General features: G+C 37.9%; 1 protein-coding gene across 1 annotated transcript in view; it reads right to left on the reverse strand.

Moving 5' to 3' along the window:
- The window catches only part of LOC118006533 (ciliogenesis and planar polarity effector 1-like), a 145687-nt gene that overhangs the window by 98550 nt on the left and 31059 nt on the right, over positions 1-16078 (reverse strand). The window contains 5 exon segments of the mRNA XM_034999214.1: positions 286-503; positions 3761-3900; positions 5050-5278; positions 10822-10995; positions 15715-15879. Coding sequence (XP_034855105.1) covers positions 286-503; positions 3761-3900; positions 5050-5278; positions 10822-10995; positions 15715-15879 — 926 coding nt within the window.

Below are 16078 nucleotides of genomic sequence, written 5' to 3' on the forward strand. Positions count from 1 at the left end.
TATGTGTCCTAGGCCCTAAGGTAAAAGCTTTTACAGGATATCTCATTTAATCCTCACAATAATACTATTACAGGTACTATCATCATCTGCATTTTACAGATAAGGAAACTTAAGTAGTTCAGTACATTGCCTAAGATTATACAATTAATAAACAGCAAAGCTGGGATTTGGAAGTTTGTCTTCAGAGCTTGCATTCTTAACTTGATAATTATCATCAAGTTGATTATTTTAAAATTTGGACAAAATCAACTTTAAATTAATTAAAAGATTAAGCACTAAGCTTACTTCACTGCGAATGGCTGGCTGAGGACAATACAATGGAGGAGCCGGAAGATACAAGCCGACCGGCACTAAGCCCCGCAGCCTTCTACTGAAGTCCTTGGCAGAATTTACCAGAAGCTGAAATGTCTCTGACAGAATATCTGCATCAGCCATAACTGCTGCTTTCAGTACTTCTTGCACTGAACCAAATAGCAGATTTACATCTTCTTCTTCAATGGGATCTACCAAATACAAAATTAGGTAAAACAGTTAAAATTTATATTATGCTGATCCTATTTTGTAGTGTAAAATTTCCTACCTGAAAAACCTAATCATCAAAAGTGAACATATTGTTTGACAGGCAAAACAAGGCAACTTCTAGACAGACATTTAATAACTATTCTGCTACTTTATTTTTTTTATCTATTTATTTGTTTGGGGTTTTTTGTTTTGCTTTTTTTGTTTTGAGGGAGAGATTGACCATGGATGGGGGGCAGGAGGAAGGAAGAGAGAGAATATCTTAAGCAGGTTCCACACTCAAGAGCAGAGCTCAATGCAGGGCTTGATCTCATGAACCTGAGATCATGACCTGAGCTGAAATCTAGAGTCAGGTGCTTAACCGACTGAGCCACCCAGGTGCCCCCACCACAGTATTTTTTAAATAAAGTTAGTAAAAATGACTTATGTCATAAAGTTAAAAAAAAAAAGCAGGAAGATACAAAACATTCCCACCAACAGTGAAGGAGGGTTCCCCTTTCTCTGCATCCTCGCCAACATTTGTTGTTTCCTGACTTATTATTTTTAGCCATTCTGACCAGTGTGAGGTGGTATCTCATTGTGGTTTTGATTTGTATTTCCCTGATGGCAAGTGATGTGGAGCATTTTATGTGTCTGTTGGCCATAGGTATGTCTTCTTTGGAGAAGTGTCTGTTCATGTCTTCTGCCTACATCTTGACTGGATTATTTGGTTTTTGGGTGTTGAGTTTGAAAGAAACTGAGGGTTGCGGGAAGGGAGGTGGGTGGGGGGATGGGATAACTGGGTAATGGGTATTAAGGAGGGCATGCGATATGATGAGCACTGGGTGTTATAGGCAACTAATGAATCATTGAACATTACATCAAAAACTAATGATATATTATATGTTGACTAACTGAATTTAAATAAACATTTTTTTAAAAAGATAAAAAACAGTCCTACAATCTAGCTTCAACTATATAAGTATCTGTATTAATGTGGACATGTCCTAGAAGATAAAATGCAAGGAGATACAGGAGATAGAACTGGAGATTTAGGGACTTTTATATTATGAAATATTTACATGCTTTAAGATATAGAATATAATAGGAAAACACTCATGTATTGACTTTTCATCCTTGTCTGATATTAACATTGTTGATATATTTAATTAATATTTTTTAAAAATAAAATGTTTCAGATATAGCTGAAATTTCTTATGTACCAATCATATTCCACTCACTCTCTCCAGAGACAGCTACTATCCACAATTTGGTATGGGTATATTGGAACCCCTATTACACTGATGTTGTGTCCTACACACCTAGAGAGTTCAAATTCATTTTCCACTTCACTAACCATCTGCTGAGTTTGCTTTTAAATCGGTTTATAAGGTATAATTTACATACACTAAAATTCATCCTTTTTAAGTATATAGTTCAAATGAGTTTTGACAAATCTATACAGCCCTGTAAGAATAATGCCATCATCCCAAAAAAGTTCTCCTACACCTTTCTGTTGGCAACCACCGATCTGTTTCCTGTCCTTATACTATTACTTTTTTTTTTTAAAGATTTATTTATTTGAGAGAAAGAGAGAGAAAGAGGGAGAGGGCGAATGGGGGGAGGGGCAGAGAGAATCCTTCAAGCAGACTCCATGCTGAGCGCTGAAACCAATGTGGGACTTGATGCCACAACCCACGAGATCATGACCTGAGCTGAAACCAGGAGTAGGACACTCAACCAACTGAGCCACCCAAGTGCCCCCCTTACAGTGTTACTTTTATTAAAATGTCACATAAATGGAATCAAACTATATGTAATCTTTGTTTCTGACTTCTTTCATCCCTCACAATGGTTCTGCAATTCAATCATGTTTTTGCATGTTATCAGTAGTTTGCCCTTCTTCATTATTGATTATTCTATTATACAGATACATTGAGATTTGTTTATCCATTCACAAGTTGACGGGCACTGGAGTTGTTTCAAGTTTTTGCCTGTTATGAAAAAGCTTCCACGAACATTTGTATACAGGTCTTTGGGTGCTTCTATGTTTTTATTATGCTTAGGTAAATACCTAGGGGTGGAATCCACTGAGTTTCTATTCCCTTTTTGTTTCTGACTCCTGGAAATTTCCCCTACTTTCTCTATATATTAGCTTTAAAATGTGTATTTTTATATTTTATCTACAGACACATCTTATCTATATATTTATTATGGGAAAGTTTTGCAGATTATTTAAAAAACATATTGCTAGAACTTTAAGTTCAGACTGGGACTTTTTTAGTCCTTTTCTTTCAAAACCAACTTTCATGTAGTTACATTATCTTCTCATTTATTTAAAAAAATATTGACAGGGGTGCCTGGATGCCTCAGAGGGTTGAGTGTCTCCCTCCAGCTCAGGTCATGATCCCGGGGTCCTGAGATCAAGCCGCGCATTGGGCTTCCTGCTCAGAGGGGAGCCTGCTTCCTCTCTCTCTCTGCTGCTCTCTTGCTCTCTCTCTCTCTCTCTCAAATAAATACATAAATAAATTCTTTAAAAATAAATAAAAATTTAAAAATTAAAAAATATTGACAGAAAATTATCAAAGAAAAGTTTTTAGTCAGATTTCCAAGTATTATGAGTTCTTTCTGGAAAGAGAAGTTATAATTAGTAAGTTCTAAGAATCTAGAGTCACTGCTTAATGGAGACATGCACTAATAAAACCAAAGGGTCCCACAGTAGTCATTAAACATACAACTTTAAATAACTGACTTCATTACTTTTCATCTAAATTTCTCCATCTATAAAACAGACAAATTTTATAAGGCTCCTGGGTAAATCTATGAAATATATGTGATATTACATTATTTTTAATTCTGTAATGCCACTCTGAACTTTTCAAACTAAAAACAAAACCAACTCTGTGATTTATGCACTCAGCAAGAGTTGAACTAAATACTTTTAAATACTCTCACGTGTGCAAAATTCTACAAGATTCTACAACTATGACTACAAAAGAAAATAATCCAAATGTAGCAAAATACAACTAAGTAAAAAGATATGTACAGAAAATCAGAGTATCATTCAGTTACTGACCATCGGTTTTTAAGCTGGCATAAGTTTTGAATGCTCCCATGATTAAGAATAAATAGCAAACTTGTATCTTTGATAAGCTTACTGCAAATTTTAATATATTTATGGATATTAACAAGCTTTTTAAAATGTCATGAGGTTTATATTAATTAAGCTGATACACTGTCAGAGTATATGTAGGTAACACACCTGTAAACTGTTTGTATTTTGCGCCCATTTCATTTTTTGCTTCAAAAGAGGCTGGCCGACCTAAAAAACACTTCAGTTTTTCCTGGAAAATCTGTCCTGGAGTCAAATTTATTGGTAAATTTAGACCCTTTTTGTTGGACCTGAAATCACATCAAGTTAAGAGAAATGAACACAAATTTTAAAAAAGAAAATATTAACACACTAAGAACTAAACATGAAATCTTAAACAGTGAAATTCACTTTCCTTATTCATCCTCTATTTTAAAAAGAAATAATTAGGGGAAAAAAAAGAAAGAATTGAGGAAATAAGGCACTGAGGAGATTTTTAAGGCTCTCCATGATTATGATACTAATACATTGTCCCATCATTATTTCCCATTGCTACCCTACAGTCTACTCTATCCACACTGCACCAAACTTGTCTTTTGCCATATGCCTTTGCTCATGTGTGGAATGTTCTCCCTCCCTACAGCTACTCTATTTGTCAAGATCCTGTCTTCCCTTCAATGCCCATCTCAAATGGTATCTCCTACATAAAGTATTTCCTGTCCTATGCCCACTTCATACTATTGCTCTCTCCACTGCACAACTGGCACTTTTCTTACCACACTATCTAAATTATAATAATGTTTCGTCCTAATTTTTCTACTAACTATAAATGCCTTCAATATGAAGACTATGTGCCATTTAAGTTTATATCTACTAAAATACCTGGCAGAGAGCTTGGTAAAGAAAGGTTACTTAATAAATAAATATATGTTGAATTACTGAACTGAAAAATATCAAAGATACAGCAATACCATAATATTCAAAAAAGTTAAAATACAGGTATTAGATTATTTAGCTTAAAATTCAAATCCTACTCAAGACAGACCAACTCTCCCATTGACTAAAAGCCTTTTGAGGGCATTACTAACAAATGTGCTAAATAAAAGTTTTTTGTTTTTGTTTTTTTTAAGTTTTAACACAAGAAAGCTGCTGAGCTGTCCAACATAGTAGCCACTAGGCTGCATATTTAGCTATTTAAATTTAAATTTAAATTAGATTGAAAACTCAGTTCCTTGGTCTTACCAGCCACATTTTAAGTGCTCAGTAGCTGCATGTGACTGACAGCTATCATACTGGACTGCACATATAGAACTTTTCCAACACTGAAAACAAGTTTATTGGATATTGCTGGACTAAGGATTCCACAAAATGCATAAATGCCAGCAATGAGAGAAATAAAAAAATAGTTAGATGATACTATGATACTATTTCTTAATCTAAGTCTGCCTAAATATACATACCTTATGAAATTTCTATCATGTTTACAGAACAGTTGGAAAGCCACACCAATAGAAACAGATGTCTTCCAGTCTCCAAGTTTATGTGCCAACCACACAGCCTCTGGAACTAGGCCTCCAATAAGTAATAATTCAAAGGCATATTCAACTGTCCACACATCAGAAAGATTCTGATCTCTTACAACACTAGCCACTTCAGAGTGTTGTAGAGGAATAAGTCGAAGGCACTGTTCTATGAGTAAATAAAAGAAAATGAATATTACAATTACATTTATCAGAACTCACTCCTCACACAGTTACATCTCTCTCTCCTTTTTTTTTAAGATTTTATTTTTTAAGTAATCTCTACACTGAATGTGGGGCTGAAACTTACAAACCCAAGATCAAGAGTCACATGCTCCACTGAATGAGCCAGCCAGGAGCCCCTATCTCTTTAATTAGTATTTTCTACACAAAATCACAAGAAAGATGGCTTAAGATAGGGGTGCCTGGGTGGCTCAGCTGGTTAAGCATCTCACTTTTGCTCAGATCATGATTTCAGGGCTCCACCCTTCAGCAGGGAGTCTGCTTCCCACCTCTCTCGCCCTCTTCCCCTGCCTATCCCCTGCTCATGCTCTTTCTCTCTCAAATAAATAAATAAAATCTTTTAAAAAATGGTTTAGGGGCACCTGGGTGGCTCAGTCATTAAGCGTCTGCCTTCGGCTCAGGTCATGATCCGGGGTCCTGGGATGGAGCCCCGCATCGGGCTCCCTGCTCAGCAGGAAGCCTGCTTCTCCCTCTCCCATTCCCCCTGCTTGTGTTCCCTCTCTCGCTGTGTCTCTCTCTGTCAAATAAATAAATAAAATCTTTAAAAAAATAAAAAAATAAAATAAATAAATGGTTTAAAATGGGGGCGGCGCCTGGGTGGCACAGTCGGCTGACCGTCCGACTCTTGGTTTCAGGTCAGGTCATGATCTCGGGGTCATGAGATGGAACCCCTACGTTGGGCTTTGCACTCAGTGCAGAGTCTGCTTGGGATTCTCTCTCCCTCTCCCTATTCTTCTGCCCCTCCCCCACTCTAAATAAATAAAATATTTTTTTTAAAATGGTTTAAAATAATACTTAACATACTCTAGGTTGTTTTAAAAAAAAAAAAAACTGAAGAAAATGTCTCATTACTGGGTCATGAAGTAAATGCCAGCATTCTTAAAAAATGAAAAAGAGGGAGCCTGGGTGGCTCAATCGTTAAGCATCTGCCTTCAGCTCAGGTCATGATCCCAGGGTCCTGGGATCAAGTCCCACATCGGGCTCCCTGCTCGGAGGGAAGCCTACTTCTCCCTCTCCCACTCCCCCTGCTTGTGGAAGTTCCCTCTCTCGCTGTGTCTCTCTCTGTCAAATAAATAAATAAAATCTTTAAAAAAAAAAAAAAGGAAAAAGAACAGAGTGGATACAGAAAGAGAAGAGAGAGCATTGAGTACATTACATAAAATAAATGTAAATACAGTTTAATGAAAACTTTATGTCAGATAATAGAAACATACATATACACACTTAAGTATACTGGGCCACAGTGTACAATTTATTACTGTACGGCTGACTAAAATACATCTCTATTTCTCCTAGTAGAAATTTGGAGAGCAGAGACACATTTTACATGACTTTGTATTCCTCACAGTGCCATGGAATAAAATACTAATTTGAGGTAAAACTCAAGCATTAAGTGTTCAATATATTAGTGTTTATAAGAAAGTAGAAAATAATCCTGACTAAATGGACAAGATTTCAGCCTGGCCTGGGATTAAATACAAAGGGTCATATCCTTCTCCCTAGCCTTCCATACCATTCCCTAATTAAAGTAACATTCAAATAAGCAACTTGGAAATACAATGACTGAACTGCTATTTTTAAAAAAATATATATTGCTAAGATTCCCACTCACTTCCTCAAAATAAACCTGGCAAATGGTATGCATGGGTTTCTGTTCCTTGAAACAATTAGTTTCTCACGTGACCTAGTCTCTGCCTGTTCCAAACAATAACACATTAGCTTTCTGACAAATACATTTGGATAGAAACACAAAAATTTGTCATTCACTTGACTGATTCTGCATAGGCAAAGAGCCTGGAGATTGATGAAATTTTTCCTACTTTTTTATTTACTATGAGCAAGGTACCATACTACTAAAAGAACTTGACTGATTTAATTTTCTGAAAATTTTATTGCTTTTGTACAGCAAGCATCACACCAAATAAGCAATTCAAATCCTCAATACATTCTGCCATTAGCTCTGATTAAAAAGATTAACATAAAATCTATTTTAAGTCAAGCCTATGGATATCCTTTTCCAAGATACTAGGAAATTAAAGAAACTGAAGGATATATATCAAGTTTCAGGTGTTTAAATTTTCAATAATCACAGTTTCAGGCTTAGGAAGAGATCACAAAACTTTCTTTCCCACCCTCTACTCTCACTGGGAAGATATTTACACAAGGAATAAAAATGTGTGTCTTTGAGCTTTTATGAATGTTTATGAATATGTCCAAAAACAATTCAATAATTCTATCACCTTTCTTCCTACAATGTGATAAAGATCTTCCCTAGGGCGCCTGGGTGGCTCAGTCGTTAAGCGGCTGCCTTCGGCTCAGGTCATGATCCCAGGGTCCTGGGATCGAGTCCCACATTGGGCTCCCTGCTCGGCAGGGAGCCTACTTCTCGCTCTCCCACTCCCCCTGCTTGTGTTCCTGCTCTCGCTATCTCTCTCTCTGTCAAATAAATAAATAAAATCTTTAAAAAAAAAAAAAGATCTTCCCTAGGTATGCAAAGTGATCTGAAAAGATAAAGATCATGGCAAACAGCAAAGTCCTATAAATAATGTAGGATACGAAGACAAGAAATTGAGACAAATTTTCTAAGTCAGGATTTGATTTTTTTTTCTTTTTTTTAGGTTTTTCAAAAAACCGCATTCAGTACTACCTCTCCTCTTTAGTAAAATAAGGTGGATTAAGGACACAATTTGTTGTCAGAAACCTTACTACCAAAAAGAGAAACCACAGGTGGTAAGTACTTAGGGATGTAACAAAAAAGAGAGCTTAAATATAAAACCACTGTAATGATAATAAATACAGTTGACCCTTGAACAACATAGGTTTGAACTGTGCAGGTCTACTCATACACAATTTCCTTGAATAAATACAGTACAGTAATACAAATGTACTTTCTCTTATGATTTTCTTAACATTTTCTTTTTCTAGCTTACTTTATTGTAAGAATACAGTATATTATACATATACAAAATACATATTAACTGTTGATCTTATGGGTAAAGCATGTGGTCAACAGTAAGTTATCGACAGTTCACTTTTGGGAGAGTCAAAAGTTGTATGTGAATTTTTGACTATGCAGGGGGCCGGCACGCCTAACCCCTGTTTGTTCCTGGGTCAAATGTAATATCAAATGTATAAGGAAATAAGTAATAGGTATCTGAGAGGCTTAGAGGAAAGCATTAAAGTGAAAGGAGCACATGCTGTTAGGGAGGAAAGGCAGGGAGCACCAGCTGAATCTGAGTTAGGACATGGCAGAAAAGGACAATGGTGGGCAGGGACAGGAGAGCAGGCAGAGCCTGGTGAAAGCTGAGCACCTGTTTCTGTTCATACCAGCTCCCTAAAAGAAGCCAGAATCAGGTCGGGACCAACATTTTTTCCCAGGGAAGCAGGGACCTACTAGAAAAGAAGCCATGAGACAAGTTCCCTTCTGATCCTACCTCACACACATGATTTTCTAGGGAGCAGAACCTCCTGAAGAACCCCAGATGAGAAGAGAGACTAGCACTACTGCTAAAGTGTTCAAGTGGGTACAAACAGTCCTCTGCTCCTACCCACATCTTGAGACATTTACAGAAGACTCTGAACACACAGTTCAAAATCCACAGTTCTGTGATTAAATTTGCTGACCACTTGTTGCTACCTCTTTTAAACGTTTTAAAAATATTTATTTATTTGAGAGAGAGAGAACGAGAGAGAGAGAGGGAAAGCACAAGCGGGGAAAGGGGCAGAGGGAGAGGGAGAAGCAGGCTCCCCGCTGAGCAGGGAGCCCGACACAGGACTCCATTGCAGGACCCCGGGATCATGACCTGAGCTGAAGGCAGATGCTTAACAGACTGAGCCACCCAGGCACAGGCACCCCCTCTATTAAACTTCTAATTACCTTACATCTTGTACTATTCTAACGTATGTGTACATATTTATCAGTTCACGTTACTTCCTGCTGAAACCCCACTGTATTTAAAACAGATTCCTTCCCCTGGCTCACAACATCTGGCCCCATCTCTGACGTCATCTCTTATCATTCTCCACTTCTCCCTCTATCCTCCAGCCACACCAGCCTTTCAGTTTCTCAAATGCATCAAGTTTATTCTTGTTCTGGGGCTTCTGCACAAGCTCGGTTAAAATGCTGTAAGTCCTGGGCGCCTGGATGGCTCAGTTGGTTAAGCGACTGCCTTCGGCTCAGGTCATGATCCTGGAGTCCCGGGATCGAGTCCCGCATCAGGCTCCCTACTCGGCAGGGAGTCTGCTTCTCCCTCTGACCCTCCTCCCTCTCATGCTGTCTCTCATTCTCTCTGCCTCAAATAAATAAATAAAATCTTTAAAAAAAAAAAAAAAAAAAGAATGCTGTAAGTCCTGATGGGTCCAAGGCTGCTCTTTCTTTCATTAAGAGTTCATCTTAAATGTCCCCCCCTGCCCCACCCTCAGAGAGCACTTTCCTAAATTCGCCATCTGAAATACCCACTCAGTCACAATGCATTACTCTACTTCAACTCTCTGCATGCCAATAATCACCACTTGTTTATGTATTCATTTATTTAATTTTCTGTTTCAAGCTATTAGATGTTATTTAATTAATTAGATGTTAATTTAATTGGATGTTATATTTAAACTCCATAAAAGAACAGGTATTTTATCTGTTTTGTTCATGGCAGTCAGAATAAGTCTATTTCATACATCAAAACAAAAGAACTACAAATATCTTCATAATATTAATCTCATATGGTACAAGTTAATATATTTCTAGCACCTACAACTCTGCCTGGTACACAGCAGACACTTAATAAGAATAAAATGAACATCACAGAAATCTGTGTACATTGTTTCTCTCCGTAAGGGCAGAGCAGTTCTCTATGCATTAATCTGTGGTACATTTTGACATTAATAAAATGATTAAATAGAGAAAAGTAAATGATCCAAAGAAAATGATAAAAGTAAATCATCCAAATAAAATTAAATTCTAAATTAGCATACTCAAAATCTGTTAAATTTCCACATTTTTATATAAATGACAGTCCTTTTACTTTAAAAATAGAAACTTTAGAGCGCCTGGGTGGCTCAGTTGGTTAAGCGACTGCCTTTGGCTCAGGTCATGATCCTGGAGTCCCGAGATCGAGTCCCACATCGGGCTTCTTGCTCAACAGGGAGTCTGCTTCTCCCTCTGACCCTCCCCCCTCTCATGAGCTCTCTCTCTCTCAAATAAATAAATAAAATCTTTAAAAAATAAAAAAATAAAAATGGAAACTTTATAAAAAATACCAATTTGTCTAAAATTTGTAATTAAAAATCCATACTCAATAAAAACAAACCCAAGCAATACCTGTCTCAGATTTTATTCATTTAGTCACTGAGAATCTGTACTCACACACTAAGCTAGAACAGTATTATTTCCATAGAATAATGGTCACTGTATAAGTTGATTTTAAATACTATGTAAAAAAACAAAGTGAGAAAATTATTTGCTTACTGTATTACCTGTTTTAACATGAAGGGGAGGAAGAACATTCACATTGTGAGGTGGCAAAATGTAAAGCAGCTGATTGGCGAAATAGGCGGCCATGAAACGAGCCATGGACTGGATAACCGTCACTGCCGCTTCAGGAACAACATTTCTAGTCATTCCAAACTCACAGTGAGACTTCTCAGGAACTAAGGAATACAGCAAATGACCAAAGGAGATTCTGATCAAACTATCAAAAAGCAATAATATTTAAGTTCCCAACATTATACAAGAAGAAAATTATAATTAAAATTTTTTTCTCAGATGAGCACCCACGACCTGTATGAGCTAATTTATAATAGGTATCTATGCTTCTTGAGGACAATAAAACAAAAATAGTTAGCTCACAATTATGAGCACACGCACTTAGGAATACTGATGACTTCAAGTTACCAGTTTTATTTTAAAACACAGAACGATAAATACAAAACAATCCAGCCATGATGGACTTGCAAGCTTATATTTCATTATTTTCCGTTTTCCTTCCCTTTCCAATGTTTTTTCTTTGGAAAGGAGGCAGAGTTTACTATAAAAATAATCTGAAAATCAGCACTAGAACAGTGACTTTTTTTTTTTTAAGATTTTATTTATTGAGGGCGCCTGGGTGGCTCAGTTGGTTAAGCGACTGCCTTCGGCTCAGGTCATGATCCTGGAGTCCCGGGATCGAGTCCCGCATCAGGCTCCCTACTCGGCAGGGAGTCTGCTTCTCCCTCTGACCCTCCCCTCTCTCATGTGCTCTCTCTCATTCTCTCTCTCTAAAATAAATAAATAAAATCTTTAAAAAAAAAAAGATTTTATTTATTGAAAGAGAGTGAGATAGAGAGCACAAGCGCAGAGTGAGTGGGGCAGAGGGAGAGGGAGAAGTAGACACCCCTGCTGAGCAGGAAGCTAATGCTCAATGCTTGATCCCAGGACCCTGGGATCATGACCTGAACCAAAGGCACCCGCTTAACTAACTGAGCCACCCAAGAGCTTCTAGAACAGTAATTCTTAATGCCTGTTTTCTGTACCATTACATCTGGGGATTAGGATACACTCCCATTAGTAAGAGTGGCTCACTATTGTAAGATTCTTTGGGGAGGGAGGGACAAGAGGAAAATGTGGGGTGGAGGGAGAAAATGGGTGGGGGAGCAGGAATTACATCAGGATTTCTGAGGTGATTCTGATATATAAACTGCAGGAGCAAATGTGCCGTCCCTATTTGAGAATCAAAACTCAGTAATATAAACTGGCATTCAGAGATCTGAAAATAGTTAAGCTAGTAAATATAGATAAATACAAAGTTAACATTAATTTTTTAGAAATTTATGGCCCCAGGGCACCTGGCTGGCTCGGTCAGTTAAGCATCCAACTCTTGATTTCCGCGCAGGTTACCATCTCAGGGCTGTGAGATCGAGCCCCAGGTGGGCTTGCGCTGGGTGTGGAGCCCACTCGGGATTCTCTCTCTCCCTCTCTGCCCCTAATTAATTAATTGATTAATTAATTAATTTAAAAGAAAATTTATGGCCCCAACAATAGCAAAATATTTTTCTTCCCCAGAAATCACTTGACACATATTCACAAGAATATTAAGTTCTATATTCATATGAACCACTTCTATCTTTTCACTGTATACCTCAGCATGTAACACTCTTCCTCTCACAGAGTAGGCACTCAAGATTATTGTTAATAAGCTCTTCTTAATAAAGAGAATCTTGAGAAAATCTTTTTTTTTTTTTTTTAAGATTTTATTTATTTATTTGACAGAGAGAGCAAGAGAAGGAACACAAGCAGGGGGAGTGGGAGAGGGAGAAGCAGGCTTCCTGCCGAGCAGGGAGTCCTATGCGGGGCTCGATCCCAGGACCCCGGGATCATGACCTGAGCCAAAGGCAGACGCTTAACAACTGAGCCACCCAGGTGCCCTTTGAGAAAATCTTATTAGCCTTCAAACAGTATTCTTCATTTGGTCATTTAAAGAAAGTCTGGAAAAACCATACTATTTCTTCACATTGAACTTAAAAATACATGGGTATGAATAATTTTCTCCTGCATTAACCTTGCTGTAGGAATTATACAAAGGTAAGATTTCCAGTAATTCTAATCATATAAAACTCATTATTGGAAACTCAAAAATAAGCTCCTTAAATGGGGAGCAACCTAATTCTAAAGGATAGTCACAGAGTAAAACTGTATCAATTCAGAAGTAAAAAAATTTGAAACAGTAATTCTGCATGTGGTACCCTGATGATGTTAATAATGGCAACCTTATGCAATAAAAATTAAATTATGACTATATACAATGATGTAATAAGGTAAATGTGCAGAAAAGAGATAACAGAACAGGCCTGACTACTTGAAATGCTTGCATATAATGTTGGCCCTTGGATGGCATCTGGGAACTTGGATTTGGGAAAGATTTCCACCACCTTAAATGATGAGAATGGCTTACTGGACCTGTTTGTACAAACAATGTGGTTTATGCTGAACACCTGTTTTTTTTCTGAGAGTATAGAACTTTGGTATGGGCTAGGCAGAGAGGGCTAACCAGACTAACCAGACTCTAATTAAAAACGCTGGGCACTGAATCTTTAAATGAGTTTCCTTGGGGCGCCTCGGTGGCTCAAGTCAGTTAAGGGTCTGCCTTTGGCTCAGGTCATGATCCCAGGGTCCTGGTATGGAGCCCTGCATCAGGCCCCCTGCTCAGCAAGGAGTCTGCTTCTCCCTCTCCCCCTGCCACTCTCCCTGCTCATTCTCTCTCACTCTCTCTCAAATGAATAAATAATATCTTTAAAAAAAATAAGTGAGCTTCCTTGGTAAACAATATTCACATGTGTTGACACAACCTACTGCTAGAGGAATTAAATGTGTCTCGTGTGACTCCACTAGGAAAAGAGTCTTAGAAACTTGTGCCTGGTTTCCTCTGGACTTCATCCCATGCACCTGTTCCTTTTGCTAATTTTGCTTTCATTGTAATAGATCATAGCCTTGAGTATGACTATATGCTGGTTCCTGTGTGTCCTCCCTGTGAACCACCGAAGGTGAGGGGTAGTCTTGGGGACCTCCAACCCCGTAGGGACACACTTAATATATTCTAAACAATAGTCATTAAAAACTAAAACAAATATATTTATACAGGTTAAATTTATTTTAAAAGTTAGTGACACCGGGGCGCCTGGGTGGCTCAGTTGGTTAAGCGACTGCCTTCGGCTCAGGTCATGATCCTGGAGTCCCGGGATCGAGTCCCGCATCGGGCTCCCGGCTTGGCGGGGAGTCTGCTTCTCCCTCTGACCCTCCTCCCTCTCATGCTCTCTGTCTCTCATTCTCTCGCTCTCAAATAAATAAATAAAATCTTTAAAAAAAAAAGTTAGTGACACCAATGAGAAACAATGAAGAATATCCAATCACTTAAAAAGTCACATATAAAAGTTTTTCACTCATACACAGCTAGCAGACCTTCCTGGAGGGCAATCTGATACCAGTCTTAAAGCCATGGATTCTCTTTGCTCCAATAACCTCATTTGTAGAAATTTATCCTAAAGAAATTATTAGTAGGGGTGCCTGGGTGGCTCAGTTGTTAAGTGTCTGCCTTCGGCTCAGGTCATGATTCCAGGGTCCTGGGATTGAGCCCTGCACAGGGCTCCCTGCTCGGCAGGAAGCCTCCTTCTACCTCTCCCACTTCCCCTGCTTGTGTTCCCTCTCTCGCTGTCTCTCTCTCTCTGTCAAATAAATAAAATCTTAAAAAAAAAAAAAAAAGAAATTATTAGTAATTCCCACAAAAGTTTATGTAAACTGCAGGACTATAAAAAAAAAAAAATAGTAAATAGGTGGCAACAACTAAAATATGCAACAATGGGGGAAAGGTTTAATAGGTTTTCAAAAAAGCGTATTATTTACATTGGAAAATATTCATCAAAATGTTAAATTTTAAAAGATTACAAAAGAGGGCGCCTGGGTGGCTCAGTCGTTAAGTGTCTGCCTTCGGCTCAGGTCCTGGGATCGAGCCCCACATCGGGCTCCCCGCTCCATGGGAAGCCTGCTTCTCCCTCTCCCACTCCCCCTGCTTGTGTTCCCTCTCTTGCTGTGTCTCTCTCTGTCAAATAAATAAAATCTTTAAAAAAAAAAAAAAGAAAGTTCTGATACACTGGATATTTCAGACACATTCATATGCACAGTATACATCTAATGATCTACTACCTTATAAACATCATAGGTATGTGTTCATATATGCCTTTCACTCTGGTTATTGTTTAATTTAAATATACCTCTTTTAAACAGGGCAATCCAGATACTCTGCATCCTCTTAAGTGAAGTTTAAAAAAAGAGTTGGAATACCTCAGAAAGTGATTTTCATCACTTTACTAAGCCACCATAAGCCATAGTTAAAATATAAATATATTAAGAAAAAATACTTGGATACCTGATATTATGTCTAACAAATATGGCTGTGAGAAAACAATTCTGTCAGTTCAGCAGGCAATTATTGCTAAGCCCTGCAGATCCAAAGATTTAAGAAAACAAAACAAGGGCACCTGGGTGGCTCAGTCAGTTAAGCATCTGCTTTTGGCTCAGGTCATGATCTCAGGGTCCTGGGATTGAGCCCCGCATCAGGCTCCCTGCACAGTGGGAGTCTGCTTCTCCTTCTCCCTCTGCCCCTCCTCCTGCTTGTGCTGGCTCTCTCTCTCTCTCTCATTCGCTCTTTCTCAAATAAAGAAAGAAAGAAAGAAAAAAAAGAAAAACCCATGATCCTTGCTATTGAGAAGCTGACAGGTCAAAATTCACTATAACCTAATTTAGTGAGAGCAACCAACTTTTATGTATAAGCAATTTCATATCTAAACCTATGAATACAAATTAATGAGATTAAACATACTGATGGTCAAAATACATACCTGAACAATCCTCATTTTCTTTTACAGGTAGGTGGGACCACCTCAAAATTTCTCTTACTAGGTGATCACACAATCCTTGAGCATCATTTAAATTATAGCTATAGAGGTAGCAGTATAAAAGAGAAAGATAATAGCGTATCTGAAGAAAACATGTTCTTCTTCCTCCTTAAACAAGAAAGAATTAAGCTTATATTAAAAACATGTTAGCAAGGTAATTTTTTTTTTAAGTTTATTTATTTAAGTAATCTCTACACTGAACGTGGGGCTCAAACTCACAACTCCAAAATCAAGAGTCACATGCAATTCCAACTGAGCCAGCCAAGCACCCCAGCAAGGTAATGCTCTCAATCTGGGTACAAGGTAG

Source organism: Mirounga leonina, unplaced genomic scaffold (genome assembly GCF_011800145.1).
Source record: "Mirounga leonina isolate KUSES-001 unplaced genomic scaffold, KU_Mleo_1.0 Mir_97, whole genome shotgun sequence".
Taxonomy (NCBI): Eukaryota; Metazoa; Chordata; class Mammalia; order Carnivora; family Phocidae; genus Mirounga; species Mirounga leonina.